At 35.2% G+C, this 20,813-nt stretch overlaps 1 protein-coding gene across 1 annotated transcript in view; it reads left to right on the plus strand.

The window, feature by feature from the left end:
* Positions 1 to 20,582, plus strand: part of LOC150091542 (P2X purinoceptor 4-like) — a 151,201-nt gene extending 130,619 nt beyond the window's left edge. The window contains exons 10-11 of the mRNA XM_090384477.1: positions 6,707 to 6,811; positions 20,363 to 20,582. Coding sequence (XP_090240603.1) covers positions 6,707 to 6,811; positions 20,363 to 20,449 — 192 coding nt within the window. The 3' untranslated portion in view covers positions 20,450 to 20,582. The remainder of the gene's footprint in view (positions 1 to 6,706; positions 6,812 to 20,362) is intronic.
* Positions 20,583 to 20,813: the final 231 nt, after the last annotated feature.

The following is a 20,813-nucleotide window of genomic DNA, read 5'->3' on the forward strand; positions in this document are numbered from 1 at the left end:
TGAGTTATGACATTTCATACCATTATTAAATCATGAAAAAAATTGGAATGGCTATCAAAATTGAGTTTATTCCAAACAATAAAATGAATATTATTAATAGTAAGCATCTGTATTATTAATATTAAACTTAAGTATGAACAAAAACTAATTCTCTTTCTGTTATATGTAATAGGAAGAGAATACTGTGTAAAATCAAATTTTTACAATATTGCAATAAATTATTATAGAATTCTGTGTAGAATTTTGAAATATGATTGGTGTGTAATAAAGATAAATGTGTTTTTTTTTTTTTTTTTTTTTTAATTCTCTGACTATCTTTGTACACTGGCTTCAAAACGGGAAGTTTTTTCACAAAATTACCAGTACTGTTTTCTGGACAGGTCACCTTCTTGAAATTCATTTTCAAGAAGCAGTAATTCATTTACATGATAAGGTTTGCCACATTTCTTTTCCATACATGGTAATTGTGCATACTGGGAAGGAACATAAGGCCTGATTTCAATGACCTTTTAATTTGTTTTTCAGTTGCCAAATGGACACTGTCAACCTTCATTTTGTGTATGACCTGTGATGAGGTACTTTTGTGTGGAGGAGTTGATTTTTGGCAACTTCATAACTGCATAAACATATGTAGCTACCATGAATTTATTTTTTTTTGTTGTCTGCAGCAATTGTTCAAATGGGAAACAAAGTCCAGTGCATCCGTGCTGCGCCATCTTCTCTATTATTAACCTTTTTTTTTTTTTTTTTTTTTATAAATTTCAGAAGGCAACTTGCAATTTCCTCGACTCCACAGTTTCCTTCTCCCTCATTCCATAAATAGCATTCAGTTCTTTAATTTTAAGTTTGGATATTGTGAAATTGTAACTATTCAACTTTGATTTATAATAAAAAAAAAGTAATAGATCACCATGTGTAGCAGGTGAAAACAGTCTGCAAATCATAAACAATAACTAAACAATTCTTACTTATTTTTTATCCTTGTGTTCATGTTTTTTCCTGTCTTGACAGCTATTTTTCACGTCGATGTTCTTTGTACTTATCTCTTAATTTATCATTCTCTTCACCTTCTGCATTCTGAAGTGCTGTGCACTGGTCTTTTTTCAGTATTAAAAAAAACTATATTATATTCCTCATTGAATATTCTGCCATACATGACAAGATTTACATGCAGTTGACCAGTCTCAAGAAAACGTGTGCTGCTCCTTTTTCTCATAACAGTTATAATCAGACAATTTTTTTATATCCAGTGTCACTTTAAAAAACTGCTTGCTTTCAAAATGAAAGGCGTTGTTCAATTTATGGTGATTTTCAGTAGATGAATATCGATATTTAGGTTTAATGACTGTCATAGTGGCCACAATGTAACTGCATTGCTTACACAAATCACCCATCGCCCAGTAACCCTCAAATTTCCTGCCATAGAGTTTCATTAATTTTCTTTGCACAACCTTTGCATTTATCGCTGCATGGAGGGTACAATTTCCCTGCTTCATATTTCTTCTTGCTCTTTGTTTCTGTTTAATTTTGATTTCCTTATGTCCCATTCCTTGGGTTTAGCCTTCCTGTTTTTTTCCTTTGTATACTTTGTTTTTTTTCTCTACTTCATTGGAATTCACCCCTCCATCTCTGTCATTTAGGTTCACCTTTTTGTCTGATTCACTGGATAAAGATTCTTCTGCAGATTCACTGGACGAAGGTGTTCCTCCCATAGATTTGTTGAATGAAGATGATGTTCTGTTCATAACTTTTCTGGAAGAAGCTTGTGATTTCTCCTTCTTGTAACTGAATTCTGGATCTATATCAGAATCATAGCAATCACTGTCACCACTGTATGTAGGAGAAATCTTGTAGGTTTTATTTATTTTTTTTTTTTGTGGGATTTTCAGGATTCGGTGATGTGAAACTAATTCTGAAGAATGGCACTTCCTGCTGATAAATCAAATTCACTTCACAATAGTAGTGGTTCAGAGATTTCAGACTGGGAATTGGACCAGAAGTTCAGTTGTCACTGCAGCACAGTCTTCATTGTATGGTTGATGGCTGTGGCGCTTTATTTGTTGAAAAAACAAAAAATTGTCTGTAGCCAATATTTCACAATATTGGACATCCATTCTTCTTTGTTTAATTTTTTTTGTTTTTCTAAGAGAAGTCCTAACATCAGTTTCCCACGACTCAAAGCCATTTTTGTGAATCTGAAAAGACACAATCATAGTACTTAAAATAAAACCTATCACAACAAATAGGCACACATTTCTTCATCAAAACAGTCAACTTTAAATATGAAGGAAAATAAGTACTTACCTTGATCAATAATAACATCAAAATTCAAGTTCGAAAAAACATTGAACAAAATATATCCACTTCTATACATACGCCTTCGTCAACTGATAAGACACAACTGAGATGTGACACTCTTTATGTTTCCCCTACAGTATATTTAGTCAGGATCAAAAGCGATACTGACACTCTGTAGTGGTTAATATTGGAATCTCACTTTGTGTCACTTTCGTAATCAAAGTTAAGCTTATTTTTTTACTTAAGCCATAATAAAATGAAAAATCGCATTTTTTTTGAGTCACTTGAAAAGGGGGTGCAATATATTGATTTGGTAACTAATTTTGATATTTTCTGTAATGAAATTGATGAAGCTATGTTATTCAATGCAAATTTTGCATTATCTGTATGTTACAGTAAAAGCTCAAAATTGGATGAATCCTAGGATTTACAAATTCACTCGAATAAATTCTAAAATTTGGATTTTTACCAAAGCGAATTGGTAGAAGTCCAAATCTTTAAAAAATATTCCATATCAATTGGTTCGTTCACTTTTCAGTTTTTAAACAATGGCATGGGGAGGGGGATATATATCTCTTATATCCCCGACAAAGTTGCCTGGGTAACATTTTTCATTATTTTCAGAGCACCTAATATATAATACTTCAATCAAATGATGGAAAATTTGAACTTTTACCAATTTGCTTTGGTAAAAGTTTGAATTTTGGGATTTTTTACAAAATCCTGTAATTTACCAGATTTTAGGCTCTTACAGTAACATAACTTTTTTTTTTTTTTTTTTTTTTTAGTATAATTAGTGATCTTTATGTATTTTCGGTAAGAAATTTTTTTTCTTCTGCTCTGTTTACTGTAAATTATAGTAAAGTTTGTTTTAGTTATCACTATCATGAATAGGGCATATTTTGACACAACAGTTACGAGCCAGAACAAGATTTCTTTCACTGCCTGATGTATAAAACTGCCTTACTGATTACAATTACCAAGTCCATTTTTTGGACTTGGTAATTGTAATCAGTGAAACCTTAAATACATTCTGGACAAATCTGCTTTACCTCGATTGTAGTAATTCTTTGGAGAAGGACTATACTTGTATCACAAAGCATGAGTAAATTGGTGGTTTAAGGAAAATGTGATGAAACTGCTATTTCCAGCCCAGAGCTCATATCTGAATCCAATTGAAAACATTTGTGATTATTTTGACACAACAGTTAAGAGCCAGAACAGGATTTCTTTCACTGCTTGATGAATAAAAACTTGATGTATACAAACAAGCACCAAAAAAATAGAAAATGTGGGGTTGCCAAACTTGCTTACCTATTGTTGTGTTTAAAAAAAATTAGTGTGTCACAACGATTTTTCTTTTTACTGTAGTTGAGCTTTAGGCATGCTGTTGAATGACTTTAGAACAAAAGCACGTATTGAAGTGATGGGACAGTATTTTATACAATCCTCTAATATCTATTGGAATACTTCATCCCTGGAAAATAATGGTTAATTTTAGAGGTGGTCACGTAGTAGTAGTAGTGGCATGTGATGCAAGAAAGCATGTGTATGAGCTTATGCAGCATCAGCCAAAAAAAAAAAAAAAATCACACCATTCCCTCCAAATGCCTGTCCAGTTCCTCCTTAAATTTATTCAACCTATCAACTTCCACAACGACAGATGGAAGTTTGTTCCAGCAATTAACCACCCGCTGGCTAAAGGCAAATTTCCGCACATCTATTCTAAATCTCTTTTCTTAATTTGAAGTTATGCCCCCTTAGGTTCGTAATCTGAACAAGTGGAAGGATCCCATCAGAATTCAGCATGCTCAACCCATTCAAGGCGTGATAGATAGATAACAGTACCAGTTAAATTGGATATAAAAGGGTGGATGAAACAGAATGGTATGAAAAAAGGACTTGGATACCTTCAGAAGAGATGTGATAGTCGGTTCTTGCATAGAATTTATGCCCATTTGCCAAATGACAAAGAGTGGGACACCCACACTGCTGGAAACACTGAATGCCAGTGGAAGACGGAAGTTAATGCAGCCATTCATCTTAAGCCATGCGGACCCCATTAATGACCCTCTGAGCATATTGATAGTTGAAATGGATAGCAAGAGGAAATCACAAGGTGCCGTAATGAGAGACAGTTTACAGAATCAGGATGAGTGTAGGACCAAAATCTGTCCGAAAAACACTTTATAGAGTGGATTAGCATGGTCATTTTAAAGGTGCTTCTAAGCAATGACATCTCCCAACAGTACATGTTACTGCCTACTTGGGTGCAGAGAACAGAAGCATTGAAAAAATGTGATGTGGGTTAATGAATTGCGCTACCCAATCCAGGCATCAAATGAACATACTTTGGTATTGGCATATACTCAAAAAAAAAAAAAAAAAAAAAAAAAATTGATCTGGATTTTGTACTGCCCTAACATTGTATTTGGTGGTAGTAGTCATGGTATGGGCCAGTTCTCCATTTTTTTGGACTTGGTAATTGTAATCAGTGAAACCTTAAATACATTCTGGACAAATCTGCTTTACCTTGATTGTAGTAATTCTTTGGAGAAGGACTATTTGTATCACAAAGCACGAGTAAATTGGTGGTTTAAGGAAAATGTGATGAAACTGCCATTTCCAGCCCAGAGCTCATATCTGAATCCAGTTGAAAACATTTGTGCATATTTTGACACAACAGTTAAGAGCCAGAACAAGATTTCTTTCACTGCCTGGCCACTTTATTAAGACCATAAAATAATAGTGTGCTGGACCATCAGTGATCTATATCATTGTTCTAACATGACATGCTGGTTATTGGATGTCATTTACCCCATAGAAATTAAATTTGCTTTTCTCTGACAGCATGCATTTTAACTTGGTATCTCCTTATGTGTTAAAGGATGGTGTACATTGGCAGGAAAACTGATGAACACTCTCACTTGCTTGAAGATTTTTAGATCAGTGCAAGTTCAGTATCTTATTTAACTTATCTTTAACCATTTTCTGCAGTCAGCAGGAGCAGAATTCAAAACAAAAAAGCATATATAAATGGATATTCCCTTTCAGGACAGATGTGCAGAAACTTTCCTTCAGTCAGGGTAATTGATTGTCAGAACTTCCACCTGGTGTTTTGGAAGTGGGTAATTTGAATAAATTAAAGGCAGATTGGACACATTATTAGAAGGGATGGGCAAATGAAGTGGGGTTTTATTTTCATTTTTTATTTTTTGGCTGATGTTTTCTCATATACTTGTAATTAAATTCTTAACTGCTGACTTTAAAGAGAGGATTATTGTTTATTTTAACAGTGTAGAATTTGTAAAACAAATATAACATGAACATTTGCTTAGAATACATCCAAAACTTAGATGCATTTAAATTGAAAGCAGATGCATCTGTGACTGTTTCCAGATACCTTGGACCCATTTGTCAGCATTATTCATTGTGGTGACAAGGAATTAATCAGAAATCTCATGACTGTACTACAATTTACTTTTTTGCATGCAGCATTCTATGAATAGAAATAGTGTTCCAGAGTCCTTTGTGTACAATTTACCAACTTTCATATTGTCTCCACTTTAGTGATTCTAGCCTAACATCACTGAGTATCTTCTGCCTTCTCAACCCATGCAGGGTACTACTGCAGGTTCCTGTAACTTTTTTGTTTGAGATTACCATAAAAAAAAAAAAAATAATAATAATAAATAAAGTAAATATTACTTGTTTCATCTGCCGACACCCAGACATGGTCATACTGTCACAATCACTGGAATCCATACATGTATACAGATTTTTTTTCAAAGTTGATTCACTTTTAACTCATTATTTTTCACTGATTGCACAGTGTTTTATAATAGTTTATAGAAAGCTAATTTAAGTTTATCTTGGAATCTTGCTGCAAATTATAATTTGCAAAATCAGATAGAAAGGCATTGTTTGGGAAGAATATGTATGTTTTTCTTTCAAAAGAAGTTGGACATCTTACTGAACTATGCTGTCTTTGAAACAGGGTGGGTTCAACCATTACAGAATGCTATTAAAATTCAAATTTTTCCATGTATTACACTTTTCATGCTAGATTGACAAAACCCAACCATACCATTGACAAACTCCAAATCAATCATTAATAGTCAAGTATGTTTTATATTTAATTTTAAAAAATATTAGATCTAGAAATGTATTAATTAAAACTAAAGTTACACAAAATATATCTTGTTGTTATAAGTTGTTCTGCTGAAAAAAAAAAAAGTAATAATGATTTGCCATTCTGTCATTAGTAATATAAGTATTATAATTGCTTTCATTATTAATAAGTCATTATAATACTAGTAGTCCAACTTTGTAGATCTGTTACAAGTTAATGTTTTTTTTTTTTAATAAATTAATATTAGAAATTTATTTGTAACTACATTGTTTTTAGGAGGCAATAATCTGTGATCTTATAATATTATATCTGCGCAAGAAAAGTAAATACTATAATGATGTTAAGTATGAACAAGTGGAAGCTGATGATGATGGATTTGTTGTGAGTATGTTTTATAATCATTGTGAATATCAGAATGTACACTGGTGTTTAAAGAAAGTGAACACCTAGGAATTTCACATTTCTAACCCTTTTTCACGATGGTATGTTACATTAATGATTAGCATCACAAATAGAAATAGAAATAAAAGATATTTATTAATAGTTAAGGCAAAGCTAAGTAATATTTGATAGGTGCTCTCAAAATATTCCAAAATGAGCATTTCCAACCTTTATACAACAGTTTTGGTAAACACGACAATTATGGCTGAAATGTTATCAGAAGCCCTCAATTTGCTTCAGTTTATCATTTTAAATGGAAAACAAAATGAAAAGTTCACCAGGTGCAAACTAATATTTAGTTGAACCCCTGATGACAGCAGCACACCGTGGAGGCATTGACAAGGTCAATTTCTGAAGATAATAAACTGATAATTCGTGGTTCCAAACACAAATTATGAAGTTCATGAAGGGTCTTTGGTTTCTTTCTGGCAACTGCAGATTCCACACGATGCCAACAGTTCTCTATAGGATTCAGGTCCAGGCTGTTTCCTGGCCAGCTAACATTTGTAATGGACCGTTCTCCCAACCATTTTTTCACCTGTAACAAATGTAAACACATTACTGTCGAACCTCTAATGCAGAAATGAAGCTAAAGTAATTACAGAAGTGCCTACTTACACTTTTCGCCCAATGACAAGGAGCAGAGTTGTCCTGAAAGGTGCAGTTACTTAGCAGGTTGAAATGGTCTCTAATGGTTGGAAGCAATTTGCCTTTCAATATAGCCAGGTATCCATTGGTATTTATGGAACCTTTTATAAACTGGAGGTGACCTAACACAAATTAAATGGACCCCCATATCGTTTGGTTGGCAGGTAATTTCACTTTAGACACCATACAGTCTGGATGGTATTCTTCACCCCGTCTACGGCAAATCATTTGTCTCCCATCAAAGCCATGCAGGTTGAATTGCTTCTCATCCGAGAAAATAACTGACTTCCACTGCTCAGGGGTCCATTTGACATGCTCCTTACACCAAATTAATTGGGCCTTTTTCATTTTTTGTGTGAGGAAGGGATTCTTTTTGGGATGACAGGCTACAAGTCCATTTTTGAAGAGGTGTCTTCTGACTGTTACTGCACTTGCTACCACTCCTGTATGGTCTTTCCATTCTCTTTTCAGTTTAGACAAAGAAGTGTTATGGTTTTTAAGGCATAAGCGCTTAAAACACAGTCCTGTTTTGGCATAGAGACTCATTTGCATCCGGTTCCTTTTTTCCTATCAGCAGAACCAGTATTCTTGAGTTTGGAAAGAAATCTACTCGCTGTCAACTGATTACAAGACACTCTATAAGTAACATGATGGGAAGAACATCCTTCCTCACATAAAGCAACAATAGCACTATTTCTTCATGGCGTAACTTGCCATCCTAACGCAAGGAATGACTGCAACTCTTGCAGAGTGTGCTTATATAGCTGAAAGTAACAATATTACATCATCACCTACACGTGTCAATTTTATCTTATGCAATCTGTAAGAAATATTGCCATATATTTACATTATTCGGATGACAATTACAATTTTAAGGGGTGATGCACTTTCTTTAAACACCAGTGTAGTTGACCAAAAATATCCTTGAATGACAGAATCATTAGACACCTTTAACCATTTCATGAGTTCTTACATAGATCTATGTTAAGCTTGCTTCATGCGTGTGTCCATTAATGTATGGATTGTATGGAAATTTTTTCCGAACTTGCTGCCATCTCTTATCTGTGTTTCCCACTAATTGCAGATGCAGTTTACATAATAGATGAAATTATAACAATTCAACTTTGAAAATACAAAGATAAAGATCATACCTGTTAGCTTCAATTGTCTTATTTGGACTTATTATAGCTGAAATTGAAGACATTCTGTGGAATTCAGATACAGAAGCTGATAAAATTGAATCAAGTGATACATAAATAGCTGTAGAAGATATTAATGCATCAAAAAAAGAAACTTTGGATTTTTTTTTTTTTTTTTTTCAGATTATAATGAGTTTTGACACTTTTGCTCTTATTTAGCAGTCAAGTCAAAATAAGAACATATTAATATTTAAAATCATTTATGTGCAAAGTTCATTTTTACAAAATTCTATCTCACTGCTCAGTGCCCATCACTATCAGTAACTCATGAATGGTCGAGATGTTTATTTATGCTATAGAGATAAATGAAACACGATAAATAGTGGAAAAATGATGTTTGTACAAGAACAAATTTATTTAGAGTGAAATGAAATTGTTTGATTAAACATGATTTTCATTGTATTTGAAATAATTAATGAATAATTTATACACTATACCACACTATATGTTTATTAATACAAAAATTATCTGCTATAAATGTAGGGCCAGGATCTTGCATATATCACAAAAGAAATCATCCAATTGATGATTTCTTTTGTGAACTTTGTGTTCAGCATTTTATTTGCTGAATTCTTTCTAGTATTCATTCATCTTTGAAAGTTAATGTATCATTATTTTTTATGAATAAGTTTGAATCCAGTAAATTTTTTTTTTCGATAACATAATAAAGTAATATACAATAAAAAACATATCACAATTGGCCTCATATTTTGGCAAATTATAATTCTAAACATTAATTATTTTTGACTGTTTATAAATATTTATTATTCATAATAATGTTTCAGTAAATTATCAGTAATTAATCAGCTATACATAAACAAGAATACATCTAATACTCGGTTACCATAGATCAAATGATATGTACAGTTTCATGTTTTTGTCAAACTATGATGTTATTCTTTTAAATGACTACTACAGTCGAAGCTCTGTATAATGATCCCCCAGGGGTAAAGCATTTAATGTAATTCTACTAATATAGTATAATCGTACTTATAATATGTACCACAGTATTAAACAAGAAAATTATGATTGTAAATTTTGCATTGATTGTAGAGTGTAATAAGGTTACAATTAAATTGTAAATTTCACTACATACCTATCAAGAGCTAACAAGAGAATTGTATCATATTTTAAAATAATCTGCCAAAACATGCTGATTCAATGGTACAGCATGTTTTAAAAGAGAATTATCGAGGTGTGCGATAGCGGTTATTTCACTTTTGCAGTTAGCTGCTCTTGAAAAAATTGGCTTACAAGTTTTAATCCTTGATGAGCATCTTTCATTAAAACTTGTTCAACCACAGTAGGTTCCTCATCTTCATCACTAAAAATTTCAGACGATTCCATTACGTTTGCAATGAGTTCCCCTTCATTTGTGCATATCCTGAAACATTGTGTCTGCATCATCCACTTCTGTGTAATCTTTGAAGCTTAAGTTTTCCTCTAAGTTTAGGTGATGATGCACATGCTCAAATATTTCTTCCCTATTATCCAACCATTGTAGGGAGAAGTATGCGAAACTTCACACATTGAATGATTAATTGAATCAATCAATCATTCAAGGCAGTAAATCCAGTATGTTAGAAACAGTTGGCAATCACTTTTTCATCAACTTCATCCCATGCTGAAACGCATAAATACATTGCCTGCAGGATGTTGATTTTGCACTGCATTTTTCTTTCAAGACATAGCACAATTTTGTTTAATAGCATTTTTCGGTAGTTTTTCTTAAAACACTGGATTACACTTTGATCAAATGGCTGAAGAACTGATGTCATATTTGGTGGTAAGTACTTGACAGTGATTGCATGTAGGTCATTTACTTGACAATGAGGGGCAAAGTTATCCACAAACAGCAAAATTTTTCTATTTTCCTCACTCATCCTGTGATCGTAGTCTCTGATTCATTCTTCATAGATCACAAAATTTTCTTCTTGGATTTGTGATGTTATCCATTCCTTTTGGTTTAGTCGATACACAGTCGGTATTGTTTTCAAACCTTTAAAGCATCGAGGCTTCTGGGCTTTCCCAATGACTAAAAGAGGAAGCTTCTCTGTGCCAGACATGTTTGCTGCTTGGAGAACGGTAATCCATTGTTTGGCCTTTTTTTCTGCCACTGCAATTCTGGCCTTTAAATGCAAGTGTTTTATCCAGTAGCAATTTAAAAAAAAAAAAAAAAAAAGTCCAGTTTCATCAGCATCGAAGATATCATTGTGGTTGCATGTCAGCAAAACATTTTTTAAACTATTTTCCTTCCATTCCTTTGTAGCATCAATGTCTACAGATGCATTTTCTTGCAAGGCAGGCCATGATGAGTCTTAATTTTCTCAAAATATCCATTTGATGCACAATCGATTCAGTCTTAGCTTTTAACGATTACCATCTAGGTAAACGTTTTTTGCTCACATCATCATTAGCCATTCCAAAAGTACCTTTTCAAGATCTGGATACTTCCCCTTTCATGCTTGAATACAAATCCTACCCAGTACAGCAGATTTCTCTAAACTTTCAATATTTTTCCTATCTTTCAGAATAATGAACAGAGTGCCCTTAGGAATGCCTATCTGCCCAACTTTTCTAGATCCTGTTGCAATAGCATACCGTCATTAACAACCTTCCAGACTTTGTCATCTGCAAACTTGGACATTAAGCCTGATATACCTTCATTAATATCACTGATAAACATACAAAACAATGGGTCCAACACTGCACCCTCAGGGAGTCCACTAATAACATTAGTCCATAAAGGGCAGTGTCCGTTGATTACCACTCTCTTCTATCACTCACCATCCTTTTATCCATTGTAGGAACTTGCCCTTAATACCATACTGCTCCAATTTGTACAGTAGTTTTTCATGTGCAGCAGTATCAAATCTTTCCTGAAATCCAAGTACATGTACCCCTCGATTTACATTGAGGTTATGTTCCTTGGGGGACAAGCGCAAATCGAATTGTCACAAATGGAACCCTTTACATAATGGAGTCAATCGGAAATCATAGGGTTAGGTTCCGGGAACCAAAAATTTTATTTACCACTTTGCATCGATTGTTTTATTTTTATTAGCATTCTTCATAGTTGTAATAATAGTTGATGGAGGCATATTCATAGCCCTGCACACATCAGAGTGACTTTCACCAGATTCCATCCTCCAAATATTGCAATAGAATTCAATGAACTTCTTTTACCAGACATGGCATCTCTTTATTCTATTAAATTAAAAACTTTATAACACGATGCGCAAAAACTGCACACGATTATCACTATTATTATTATTATTATTATTATTTAATTTGTTAATAGCACAATTAATAAAAAATGTTAGCGTAATAAATTTCCAATACATGTAAATAGCATAAACAACAACCAACTGAATGCTTCACTGCATGGACCTTTACTACATGCATCCACGAGTAATTATTTTGAGGGCGGGAATCTTTCTTGTCTCTGATATGGATGCGCTAATAGTAGTAGTGGCATGTGATGCAAGAAAGCATGTGTATGAGCTTATGCAGCATCAGCCAAAAAGGTCATTAATATACGAGAGGGGTAAAGAACTGAACCTTGGGGACACTGGCATTAGTAGAGAAGTTAGAAGACAGAGAGCCATCTACCATCACCCTCAGTGAGCAATCAGAGAGAAACCTCAATAACCAATTACGAAAAACAGTTGGCAAACTATAAGATGGAAGCTTGTTTAGAAGACCTTTATGCCAAACACAATCGAAAGCCTTTGAGATGTCAAGAGCAACTACTTGTGTTTCACCGAACCTTCCCATTGAATTAGTCCATAAATGGGTAACATAAGCCAGAATATCACCAGTGGATCGACACTGACGGAATCCATATTGGCAATCGCTGATCAGACGGAAGGTTTCTAGGTAGTTTAAAAGTTGGCAGTTAATTGATTTCTCCATTACTTTAGAAAGAGTAGAAGTAATTGAAATGGGACGATAATTGGATGGGAGGGATTTGTCACCCTTTTTAGGAACTGGCTTGATATGAGCAAATTTCTAAGCAGAAGGAAAACACCTTTGGAATAAGAAAGTGAAAAAAAGCGGCAAAGAATAGGAGTAAGTTCAGGAGCACAGGTTTTGAGGACAAGTGGAGAAATACCATTGGGACCTGGAGCTTTCTTAGCATCAAGATTCATCAAAATCCTTCTGACATCCTTTTAACGGAAGACCACAGGAGGCATTGAATGAACCATGTTGGGAGGTGTTTTACCAAGATAATTAATACATGAGTTGGAAGAAAAAAGGGATGCTAGCAGGTCAGCTTTATCCTTGGCTGAACTGACAACAGAACCATCTGGTTTGGACAGAGTTGGGAGCAGAGATGGGCAAAAGTTGCTGCCAATAGCTTTGGCAAGAGACCAGAATGCTCGGCTACCATTAGGGCAAGAAGCAAGTTTTCTACTCTTAGCCTGTTCAAAATCTAGTTTGGACTGATTGATGACTGCTTTACAATTGTTGCAAGCTTTGGGTGTAGGCAGAAAATGAAACTTAAGAATTAGAAACAAGCCAATTACGATATGCAACATTCTTCTCTTGAACGGCCTTAGCACATTTATTGGAAAACCAAGGTTTAGATAAAGGATGCGATTTTAAAGTGGAGTGTGGGATAAAGGATTCCATTCCTGCAAGAATAAATTCACTGACACGATCCGAGCAGACGTTGACATCAGAAGTTTTGAAACAGTAATCCGACCAAGGAAAAGAAGAAAAGAAATCTTGCAGGTCATCCCATTTTGCATTCTTGTAATGCCAAACAACACGAGGTTGGGAATAGCCATGAGATAAAGGCTCCATTGGAGAAGAGACAATCACCAACTTGTGATCTGAAGTGCCTAAAGGACCTCTCACTTCGACCGTGTACTTAGAAGGGTTGTTTGTGAGAAAAAGATCAAGCGTGTTGGCTGTATGGTTAGGATTGTCCAGTATTCTTGTAGGTAAATGAACAATCTGTGCAAGGTCATTAGTAATTGCAAAAGCCTCAGCATCTCGACCAGCTGGGTCGGTGTGACTAGAAAATGGAAGCCAGCTGGAGTTGTGAACATTAAAATCACCAAGGAAAATTACCTCACTGTTAGGAAAGTTGCAAAGAGAGGAAGTCAAAGAGCTCCAAGTGATTAGTGCAGTTGGGAGAACGGTAGAGACAACAGATGAATTTGACACAATGAGGTAGAGAGATTTTAAGCCAGAGAAGATCAAAGAGAGGAGATTCCAAATTGCCAAGTCTCTGATAGGAAATATCAGAACGGACATATGCACACGTATCACCTTTGAGGCGAAAGGAATCATACAGCAAATAATTTGGGCATCTGAGATGAGCAGTAGATGAATCAACCGATAACTGAGATTCTGTCAGAAAAAGTACATGGGGTTTGGCAGACTGCAAGTGGAAATGGACATCGTTGAGATTAGAATTGAGACCACGTATATTTTTGAAATGAATTAGGAAGTGTTTGGGAGGTTTAGATCTTTTCGCAGATAAGGTTGCTCTATTAGTTTGACAATTCATGGTGTATTCAATAGTAAGAAAAAGAGGGGGGGAACATGCTGTATGAAATAATGAAATTTTTGGATATGGTTTACACATGGTAAGAATATACCCAGATCCTTGACATAACGTGACCTCGACAATGCTCCCCGCATACACACTACTCGGACTCCCTCCAGTCACTATCTGGCAGAGTAGAGGTAGCAAGATTATACACTAGCTGATCCGGAGGCCCCATAGAGAGTTTCCAATAGGTTCGGTCCGGTGTACTAACTAGCAGCCAGCCTGCGAACACCATTTTAGAGCTGTACCCTCGAAATGTAAGGAATATTGGATCTCACCACGATGTTCATCATAACCTCAAAAGTCGTCAATCATACTGCATGATGGAAGAGATGAGGAAGGGTTGACCGGAACTTAGCTCTAGAGACTTAACATGGGTTCCACCACTTCAAGCCTCCAATAAGCAAAGTGGTGGTATTGCACCCATTGATGAGAGTCATCTACCACCTAGTACTGCCTTGTAACATAGAGGGGCGGCATTCCTCCATGTGGTGTGGGAACCACACCTCAACCCCTGCTTACGTTGGTTCACACCTGGGTGGTCACCCACCATGTACTTGTGCATGGAGGTTATACCCAGGATTACTAACAGTCCCACCATCGTGAAGGTGCAAGCAGAGGATTTGGCTGTCACAGACAGTCTGAACTTCGCCGAAATTGGGTCCACTTGACTTGAGTGTCACCCGAATATCAGTTCTATCAGCGTTTTAGACTCCCAGGTAGCAAGTACAGCTTGTCTGGTATATCTGAGAGAATGTCTGTGACAGCCTCAAGGACCATGGTATTGGATCAAGGACCAAGCGAATGGGATTTTGTTATGGAGAGTCCATCGTAAAATGATTTGATCGTATAGTGAACCAATCGTAAAGCAGGGGTTCACTGTTTGTGTGTGTGTATATATATATATATATATATATATATATATATATAAATAATGGCTTAAAAGTTTAACATAAAGAAAATAAATAAATAAATATTAAGCTATGATTAGAGGCAGCAAAATGCACCTCCTCCACATGAAGCCCAGATATATCCGATAATTCAAAATAAAGCATAAGCCAGTAGTATGGCAAAAAATGTAGAGCGAAAAATTAACATAAAATAACGTAAAAATAAACAAACAGGGAGGGGGAAGTAAAGGTAAGATATAAACAGTAGCCGATAGTCCCCTATATAATTTAGCACTTTAATTCCAATTAATAAAACCAATATAAAATTTAAAATAATGTCAATTATAATATGATTTAGCGGTACCCCCCCCCCCCCCCCCAGAAGGTACCAGTTCCGAAAAATGTGAAATATCACCAAAAAAGGGGTTAAAAGAACTACTGAAAGAAAAACAAAATATCAAAATAATAGACTGACCATTATGCCCCATATCGACAGAGGACCACGAGGCCAATAATGGTCATGGAATCGCTGCATTTCAATCGCTATACAAATCATCACAAAGGCGAAAAGATCGAAGAACCAAACCACTCATTCCTCCTCCGATCGATCCACCGATGCAGAGGATTTGCACGGTGGTGGTCCTTATGCAGCGAAAAATAATTTATAGAACAGACAGCACTCTAAATCAGAGCCACACCACTGACATAATGTAAGCTTAGCCACTTATATAAAAGAAAAGAAAGGGAATAGATGGCGGCACAGGCGCTGCTTATTTAGCATATCAACCCACTACTAGCACTGATTTATATTTAAATAATGGCTTAAAAGTTTAACATAAACAAAATAAATAAATATTAAGCTATTTTTTTTTTTTTTTGTTTTTCTATCAGTAGTTCTTTCAACCCCTTTTTTGGTGATATTTCATGTTTTTCGGAACTGGTACCTTCCAGGGAGGTACCACTAAATCATATTATAATTGGCATTATTTTAAATTTTATATCGGTTTTATTAATTGGAATTAAAGTGCTAAATTCTATAGGGGACTATTGGCTACTGTTTATATCTTACCTTTACTTCCTCCTCCCTGTTTATTTTTACGTTATTTTATGTTAATTTTTCGCTCTACATTTTTTGCCATACTACTGGCTTATGCTTTATTTTGAATTATCGGATATATATATATATATTTTACAAATTCTCTTCACAAATTATATCCAAGATTGAAATGCTGTGGTAATTATGAACTCACTTGAACATTACCCTTAATTTGAATAATGGTGGTTTAGATTGGTGAACATAAAAGGAGTTCATCTATTCCTTTATTTTATATCTGCAATATTTCCCAGTTACGAGCACATCTCAATAATAAATAGTTTGGCATTTCTGAAAGTGAAATTAATGGTGAAGTTATTGGAATGTTGGCTGATTCTGGAATTAAATTATGTGGAGAACTTCTGTTTTTAGTTTGCATTCTAAACCTTGGTTAATTTTTAAGTTGAATAGGATCAAAAAATTTCATGATATGATTTTGAGGCATGAATTGTTTTAGCCCATATTTCTCAGAGTGCTACATTTTAAACATAATACTGATATTGGGTGATACTAATTGCAATCTCAGTAATCTCCAGAAAATCATCTCTCCGCAGGCTATACTTTAAGAGCCTGTGGATGAACCTCGTGCCTGTTGAGCCTGTGCAAATTAATGAGCTGGGTTTTTATTGTTGTCATCATCAGCCATTTTCAAACCACTGCAGGATGAAGGCCTCTCCAGCAACTTTCCAGTTCCTTCTGTTTTGTGCAATGGCCATCCATTTACTACCCAGAAACTCATGAATTTCATCTATCCATCTCCGCCATTGTCTTCCAGGTTTTCTTCTAGCCCCTCTTGGGTACCATTCTGTTATTTTCTTAGTCCATCTATCATCCTGTCTTCGAGCTATGTGTCCTGCCCAAGACCATTTTAGTTCTTTAGTTTTGATAAGAATGTCCTTTACTTGAGTTTGCTGCCTAATCCATGTGTTTCTCTTCTTATCTAACAGTCTGATTCCCAATATAATTCGTTCCATTCTTCGCTGTGTAGTTCTCAGCTTCTCTTCCATTCTTTTGTTGAATGCCCAAGTTTCACTTCCATAAGTCATGGTGGGGAGTATACCTTGGTTCATTATTTTATGTTTCAGACAAACTGGGATATTGCTCTTCAGTATGTGACTATATTTCCTGAATGCTATCCATCCAAAATTTATTCTTCTCTTGATTTCCAGCCATTTATCATTATTACAGCTAATAACTTGTCCCAGATAAGTATATGACTCCACCTTTTCAATTACTGCTTCTTCAACCATTATGTCCCTTTCTGTGGCATACTTGTTCATCATTACTTTTGTTTTAGCCATATTCATCTTTAGTCCAAAATCCTTACTAACTGTGCATAACTGATTAAGATTTTCCTCTAATTCTTTGGGATCGTGGCTTATGACCACAATGTCATCTGCAAAATGTAAATGGTTTAGGTACTCTCCGTTCACATTGACTCCTTTCTGCGACCAGTCTAATCTTCTGAAAGCTTCCTCAAGGGCAGCAGTAAACAGCTTCGGAGATATTGTGTCTCCTTGTCGAACTCCTTTCTCGATTTTAAATATCCTACTGTCTTTGTCTAGTCTAATAAAGGAGGTAGCGTTCTCATATATTTTCTTCAAAATCATATATGGGAGCCTTGTCTTTCCAGTGCCCAAAACATTGCCTTATGCTGTATGGAGTCAAATGCCAGGCATAATGGTGTTTTATATTCATTTGCTTTCTCCATTAGCTGTGATATTACGTGAAGGTGATCCATAGTTGAGGATCCTGTCCTAAAGCCAGCTTGCTCTTTCGGATGATTTTCATCAAGTATTCTTTCTAATCTGTTAGTAATGACCCTTGTGAACAACTTCTAGATGTGGGATAACAAGCTAATTGGTCTATAATTTCCAATTTCTGATCTATCTCCTTTCTTATGCTGCAAAACTATGATTGCGTTCTTCCTCTGCTTAGGCATCACACCTTTTCAATTGCACTTTGTGAAGAGCCTTGCCAGTTTTTGTGTTATGTCTCTTCCTCCCAATTTTAACACTCTGCAGTAACTTCATCTTTCCCCCGAGGTTTTCTGATTCTTAATTTTCTTCAATGCATGTTCTACCTCATCAGGAAGAATATCGGGTATATCATATGTGTTGCTAATTTGCAATTCATCTTCCCCACTGCTGGCATCATTCCGACCACCGAAAAACCAAAACAACAACAACAGCTGGCATCATTCCCTCGCTCCTTGTATAATTCTCTATAGTAGTCTTCTGCTATTTGACTTATGCCTTCTCTGCTATTTATAAGTACACCATCGCTATTATTCAGTTTCAGTATCATTCGTCTTTCTGTATTACTGCTCATGGCTGCTGATTTAAGTCCTTTGTTTTCCCTTAATGCTTGTTCTACTTTTCTTGTGTTAAATCTTCTTATATCCTCTCTGAGTCTCTTTCTAATGGCTTTGCATAACTCAATATACTCAATTTTCTCATTGTCGGTGTTTATCTTGCTCTTCATTTGTCACCTTCGGTTCATCATAACAAGTGTTTCTTGACAAATTTTTTCTTCTTTGGATTTCTTTTTCCCTATAGGTTTCTTGGGCTTTATCACTTTCAGAAAGTTGTAATATTCATTGTCAATATCTTGGTCCTGATCAGTCTGCAGAAGCTCAAACTTGTTCTTAAGTTCCAGAACATACTGCTTTTTCTCCTCTTCTGTTATCTCAAACACCTTTGTATTATTTACTTGAGTCAGTTTTTTTCTTTCCTACATCTATATCAAGTGTACATCTTACCATTCTGTGATCACTTCCAACATTTACCTTATTCAGGACGGTAACATCATTCACGATATATCTTCTGTTAGTGAGGATAAAGTCGATTTCATTAGTTGTTAATCCATTTGGACTCTTCCATGTCCACTTTCTGTTCACCCTTTTCTTTAAAAAAGTGTGCATTACTGACAATCCTTGAGATTCTGTAAATTCCACAAGTCTTTCATCTCTTTCATTTCTTTCACCAATTCCAAAATTTCCTATAGTTCCCCTTTCTGCGCTGTTTTGTCTTTTTCCAACCTTAGCATTGAAGTCCCCCATAATAATAGTGTAGTGGGTTTTCTGCTCATCTAGAAGACTTAATTTTGGTGTACATTTCTTCAACCTCTTCCTCATCATGGCTCTATGTTTGTACATAAATCATTACAACCTTTAGCTTGTACCTCTTAGAAATCTTGAGTGTTATTCTTGACACCCTTTTGAATTCCAAAATGTTATTTTTTAAATCTTTATGGACCAGAAACCCAAGTCCACCTTCACCCCTTTCACCGTTTCCATTGGAGTACAGCAGATTTCCACTTGATAAACTTATAAGTGATTCATTTCTTCCTCTTGTTTAAGCCAAACTGATGGTATTCCAATTCACATTTTCTAATTCCTCTTCCAGCTCTAATATCCTGTCTTCACCGATGAGCGATCTTACGTTGTAACAGGCCAAGTTCAGTTTCCGTGCATGGCAGCCTGGTCATACCCAGAGATTCTTAGCACCCTCTGCTTCCACTCTGATTCTCTCGCTGCCGTAAGAGGAGTGAAAGCCGCTGGGGACTGAGGGCCATTTGTTTTGTAGTGCTGTCATATGCTGGAAGGTTTGGTCTCTTCCTCTTCACGCTGACCAGCCATCTTGAAGAGAACCACTACACGTTCGTTGCCATCTAAGTGACGTAACGGGGCTTACCATCGAGAAGGTGTGCATGAGTGGATTTTAGGGAGGTAGGCCAACCAGACTTCTCCTAAATCTTCTGTAATAGAAAGATATTGGATCCATCAGTGTTTTAGACTGAGTGTCTGATAACACACAGAATACCTGTTCCCTATAAGCCTCTTTATTGTTGTAGAAGAGAATAATTTATCTATTTACCGTACATGCTAATATTGTTTCATGGCTCTGCAAAAATTAATGCTTTTGTTTTTCCATCTTTGTTAGAGAAGCCTTGGTAACTCTTTTAATCATTTTAGGTCATAGAAAGTGTGTCAGATAATATGAAAATAGAAAACACTACCGTTACTTCTTCTTGGATTATTTTTTTTGAATTATAGTTTTTGATATTTTTCAGTGTGTGTATCCCCTCTTTTTCCAGCCTGAAATCAGAATTCCTTCAAAAAGAGAGCCAACTTCTACGGAAAAAAGCTCATCAACAGGAGACATTTATGAAAGAATGCCATAGCCATTGCAGAGTTATCCTAATGTAACCCGAATTAACAAGCTCTTGAATGAATATAATCTGGGACCAGAATTGTATTTAAAAGTAAAAAAGTGGACAAGTCCTATCAGCTATCATTCTTTGTGATATTCTTCATTCAAAGAGTCAGGTTATCTTATTGTAAATAACTTCAATCATGGTGTAAAGTAAGATAGAAATAGTTAATTACTGTTTATTTAATTGTATATTTTAACTGTTTCATATTTATTTTTGATATTTTAACTGTAAATGTAAAATTTTGAACTAATATCATGGCATTTTAATTAGTGAAATTGTAAATAATTAGACATAAACCAGTTGACTTTCAAACTATTACTTGTATAACTTA

This window comes from Mastigoproctus giganteus, chromosome 1 (assembly GCF_048544385.1).
Source record: "Mastigoproctus giganteus isolate SK-2022 chromosome 1, ASM4854438v1, whole genome shotgun sequence".
In the NCBI taxonomy this organism is placed as follows: domain Eukaryota; kingdom Metazoa; phylum Arthropoda; class Arachnida; order Uropygi; family Thelyphonidae; genus Mastigoproctus; species Mastigoproctus giganteus.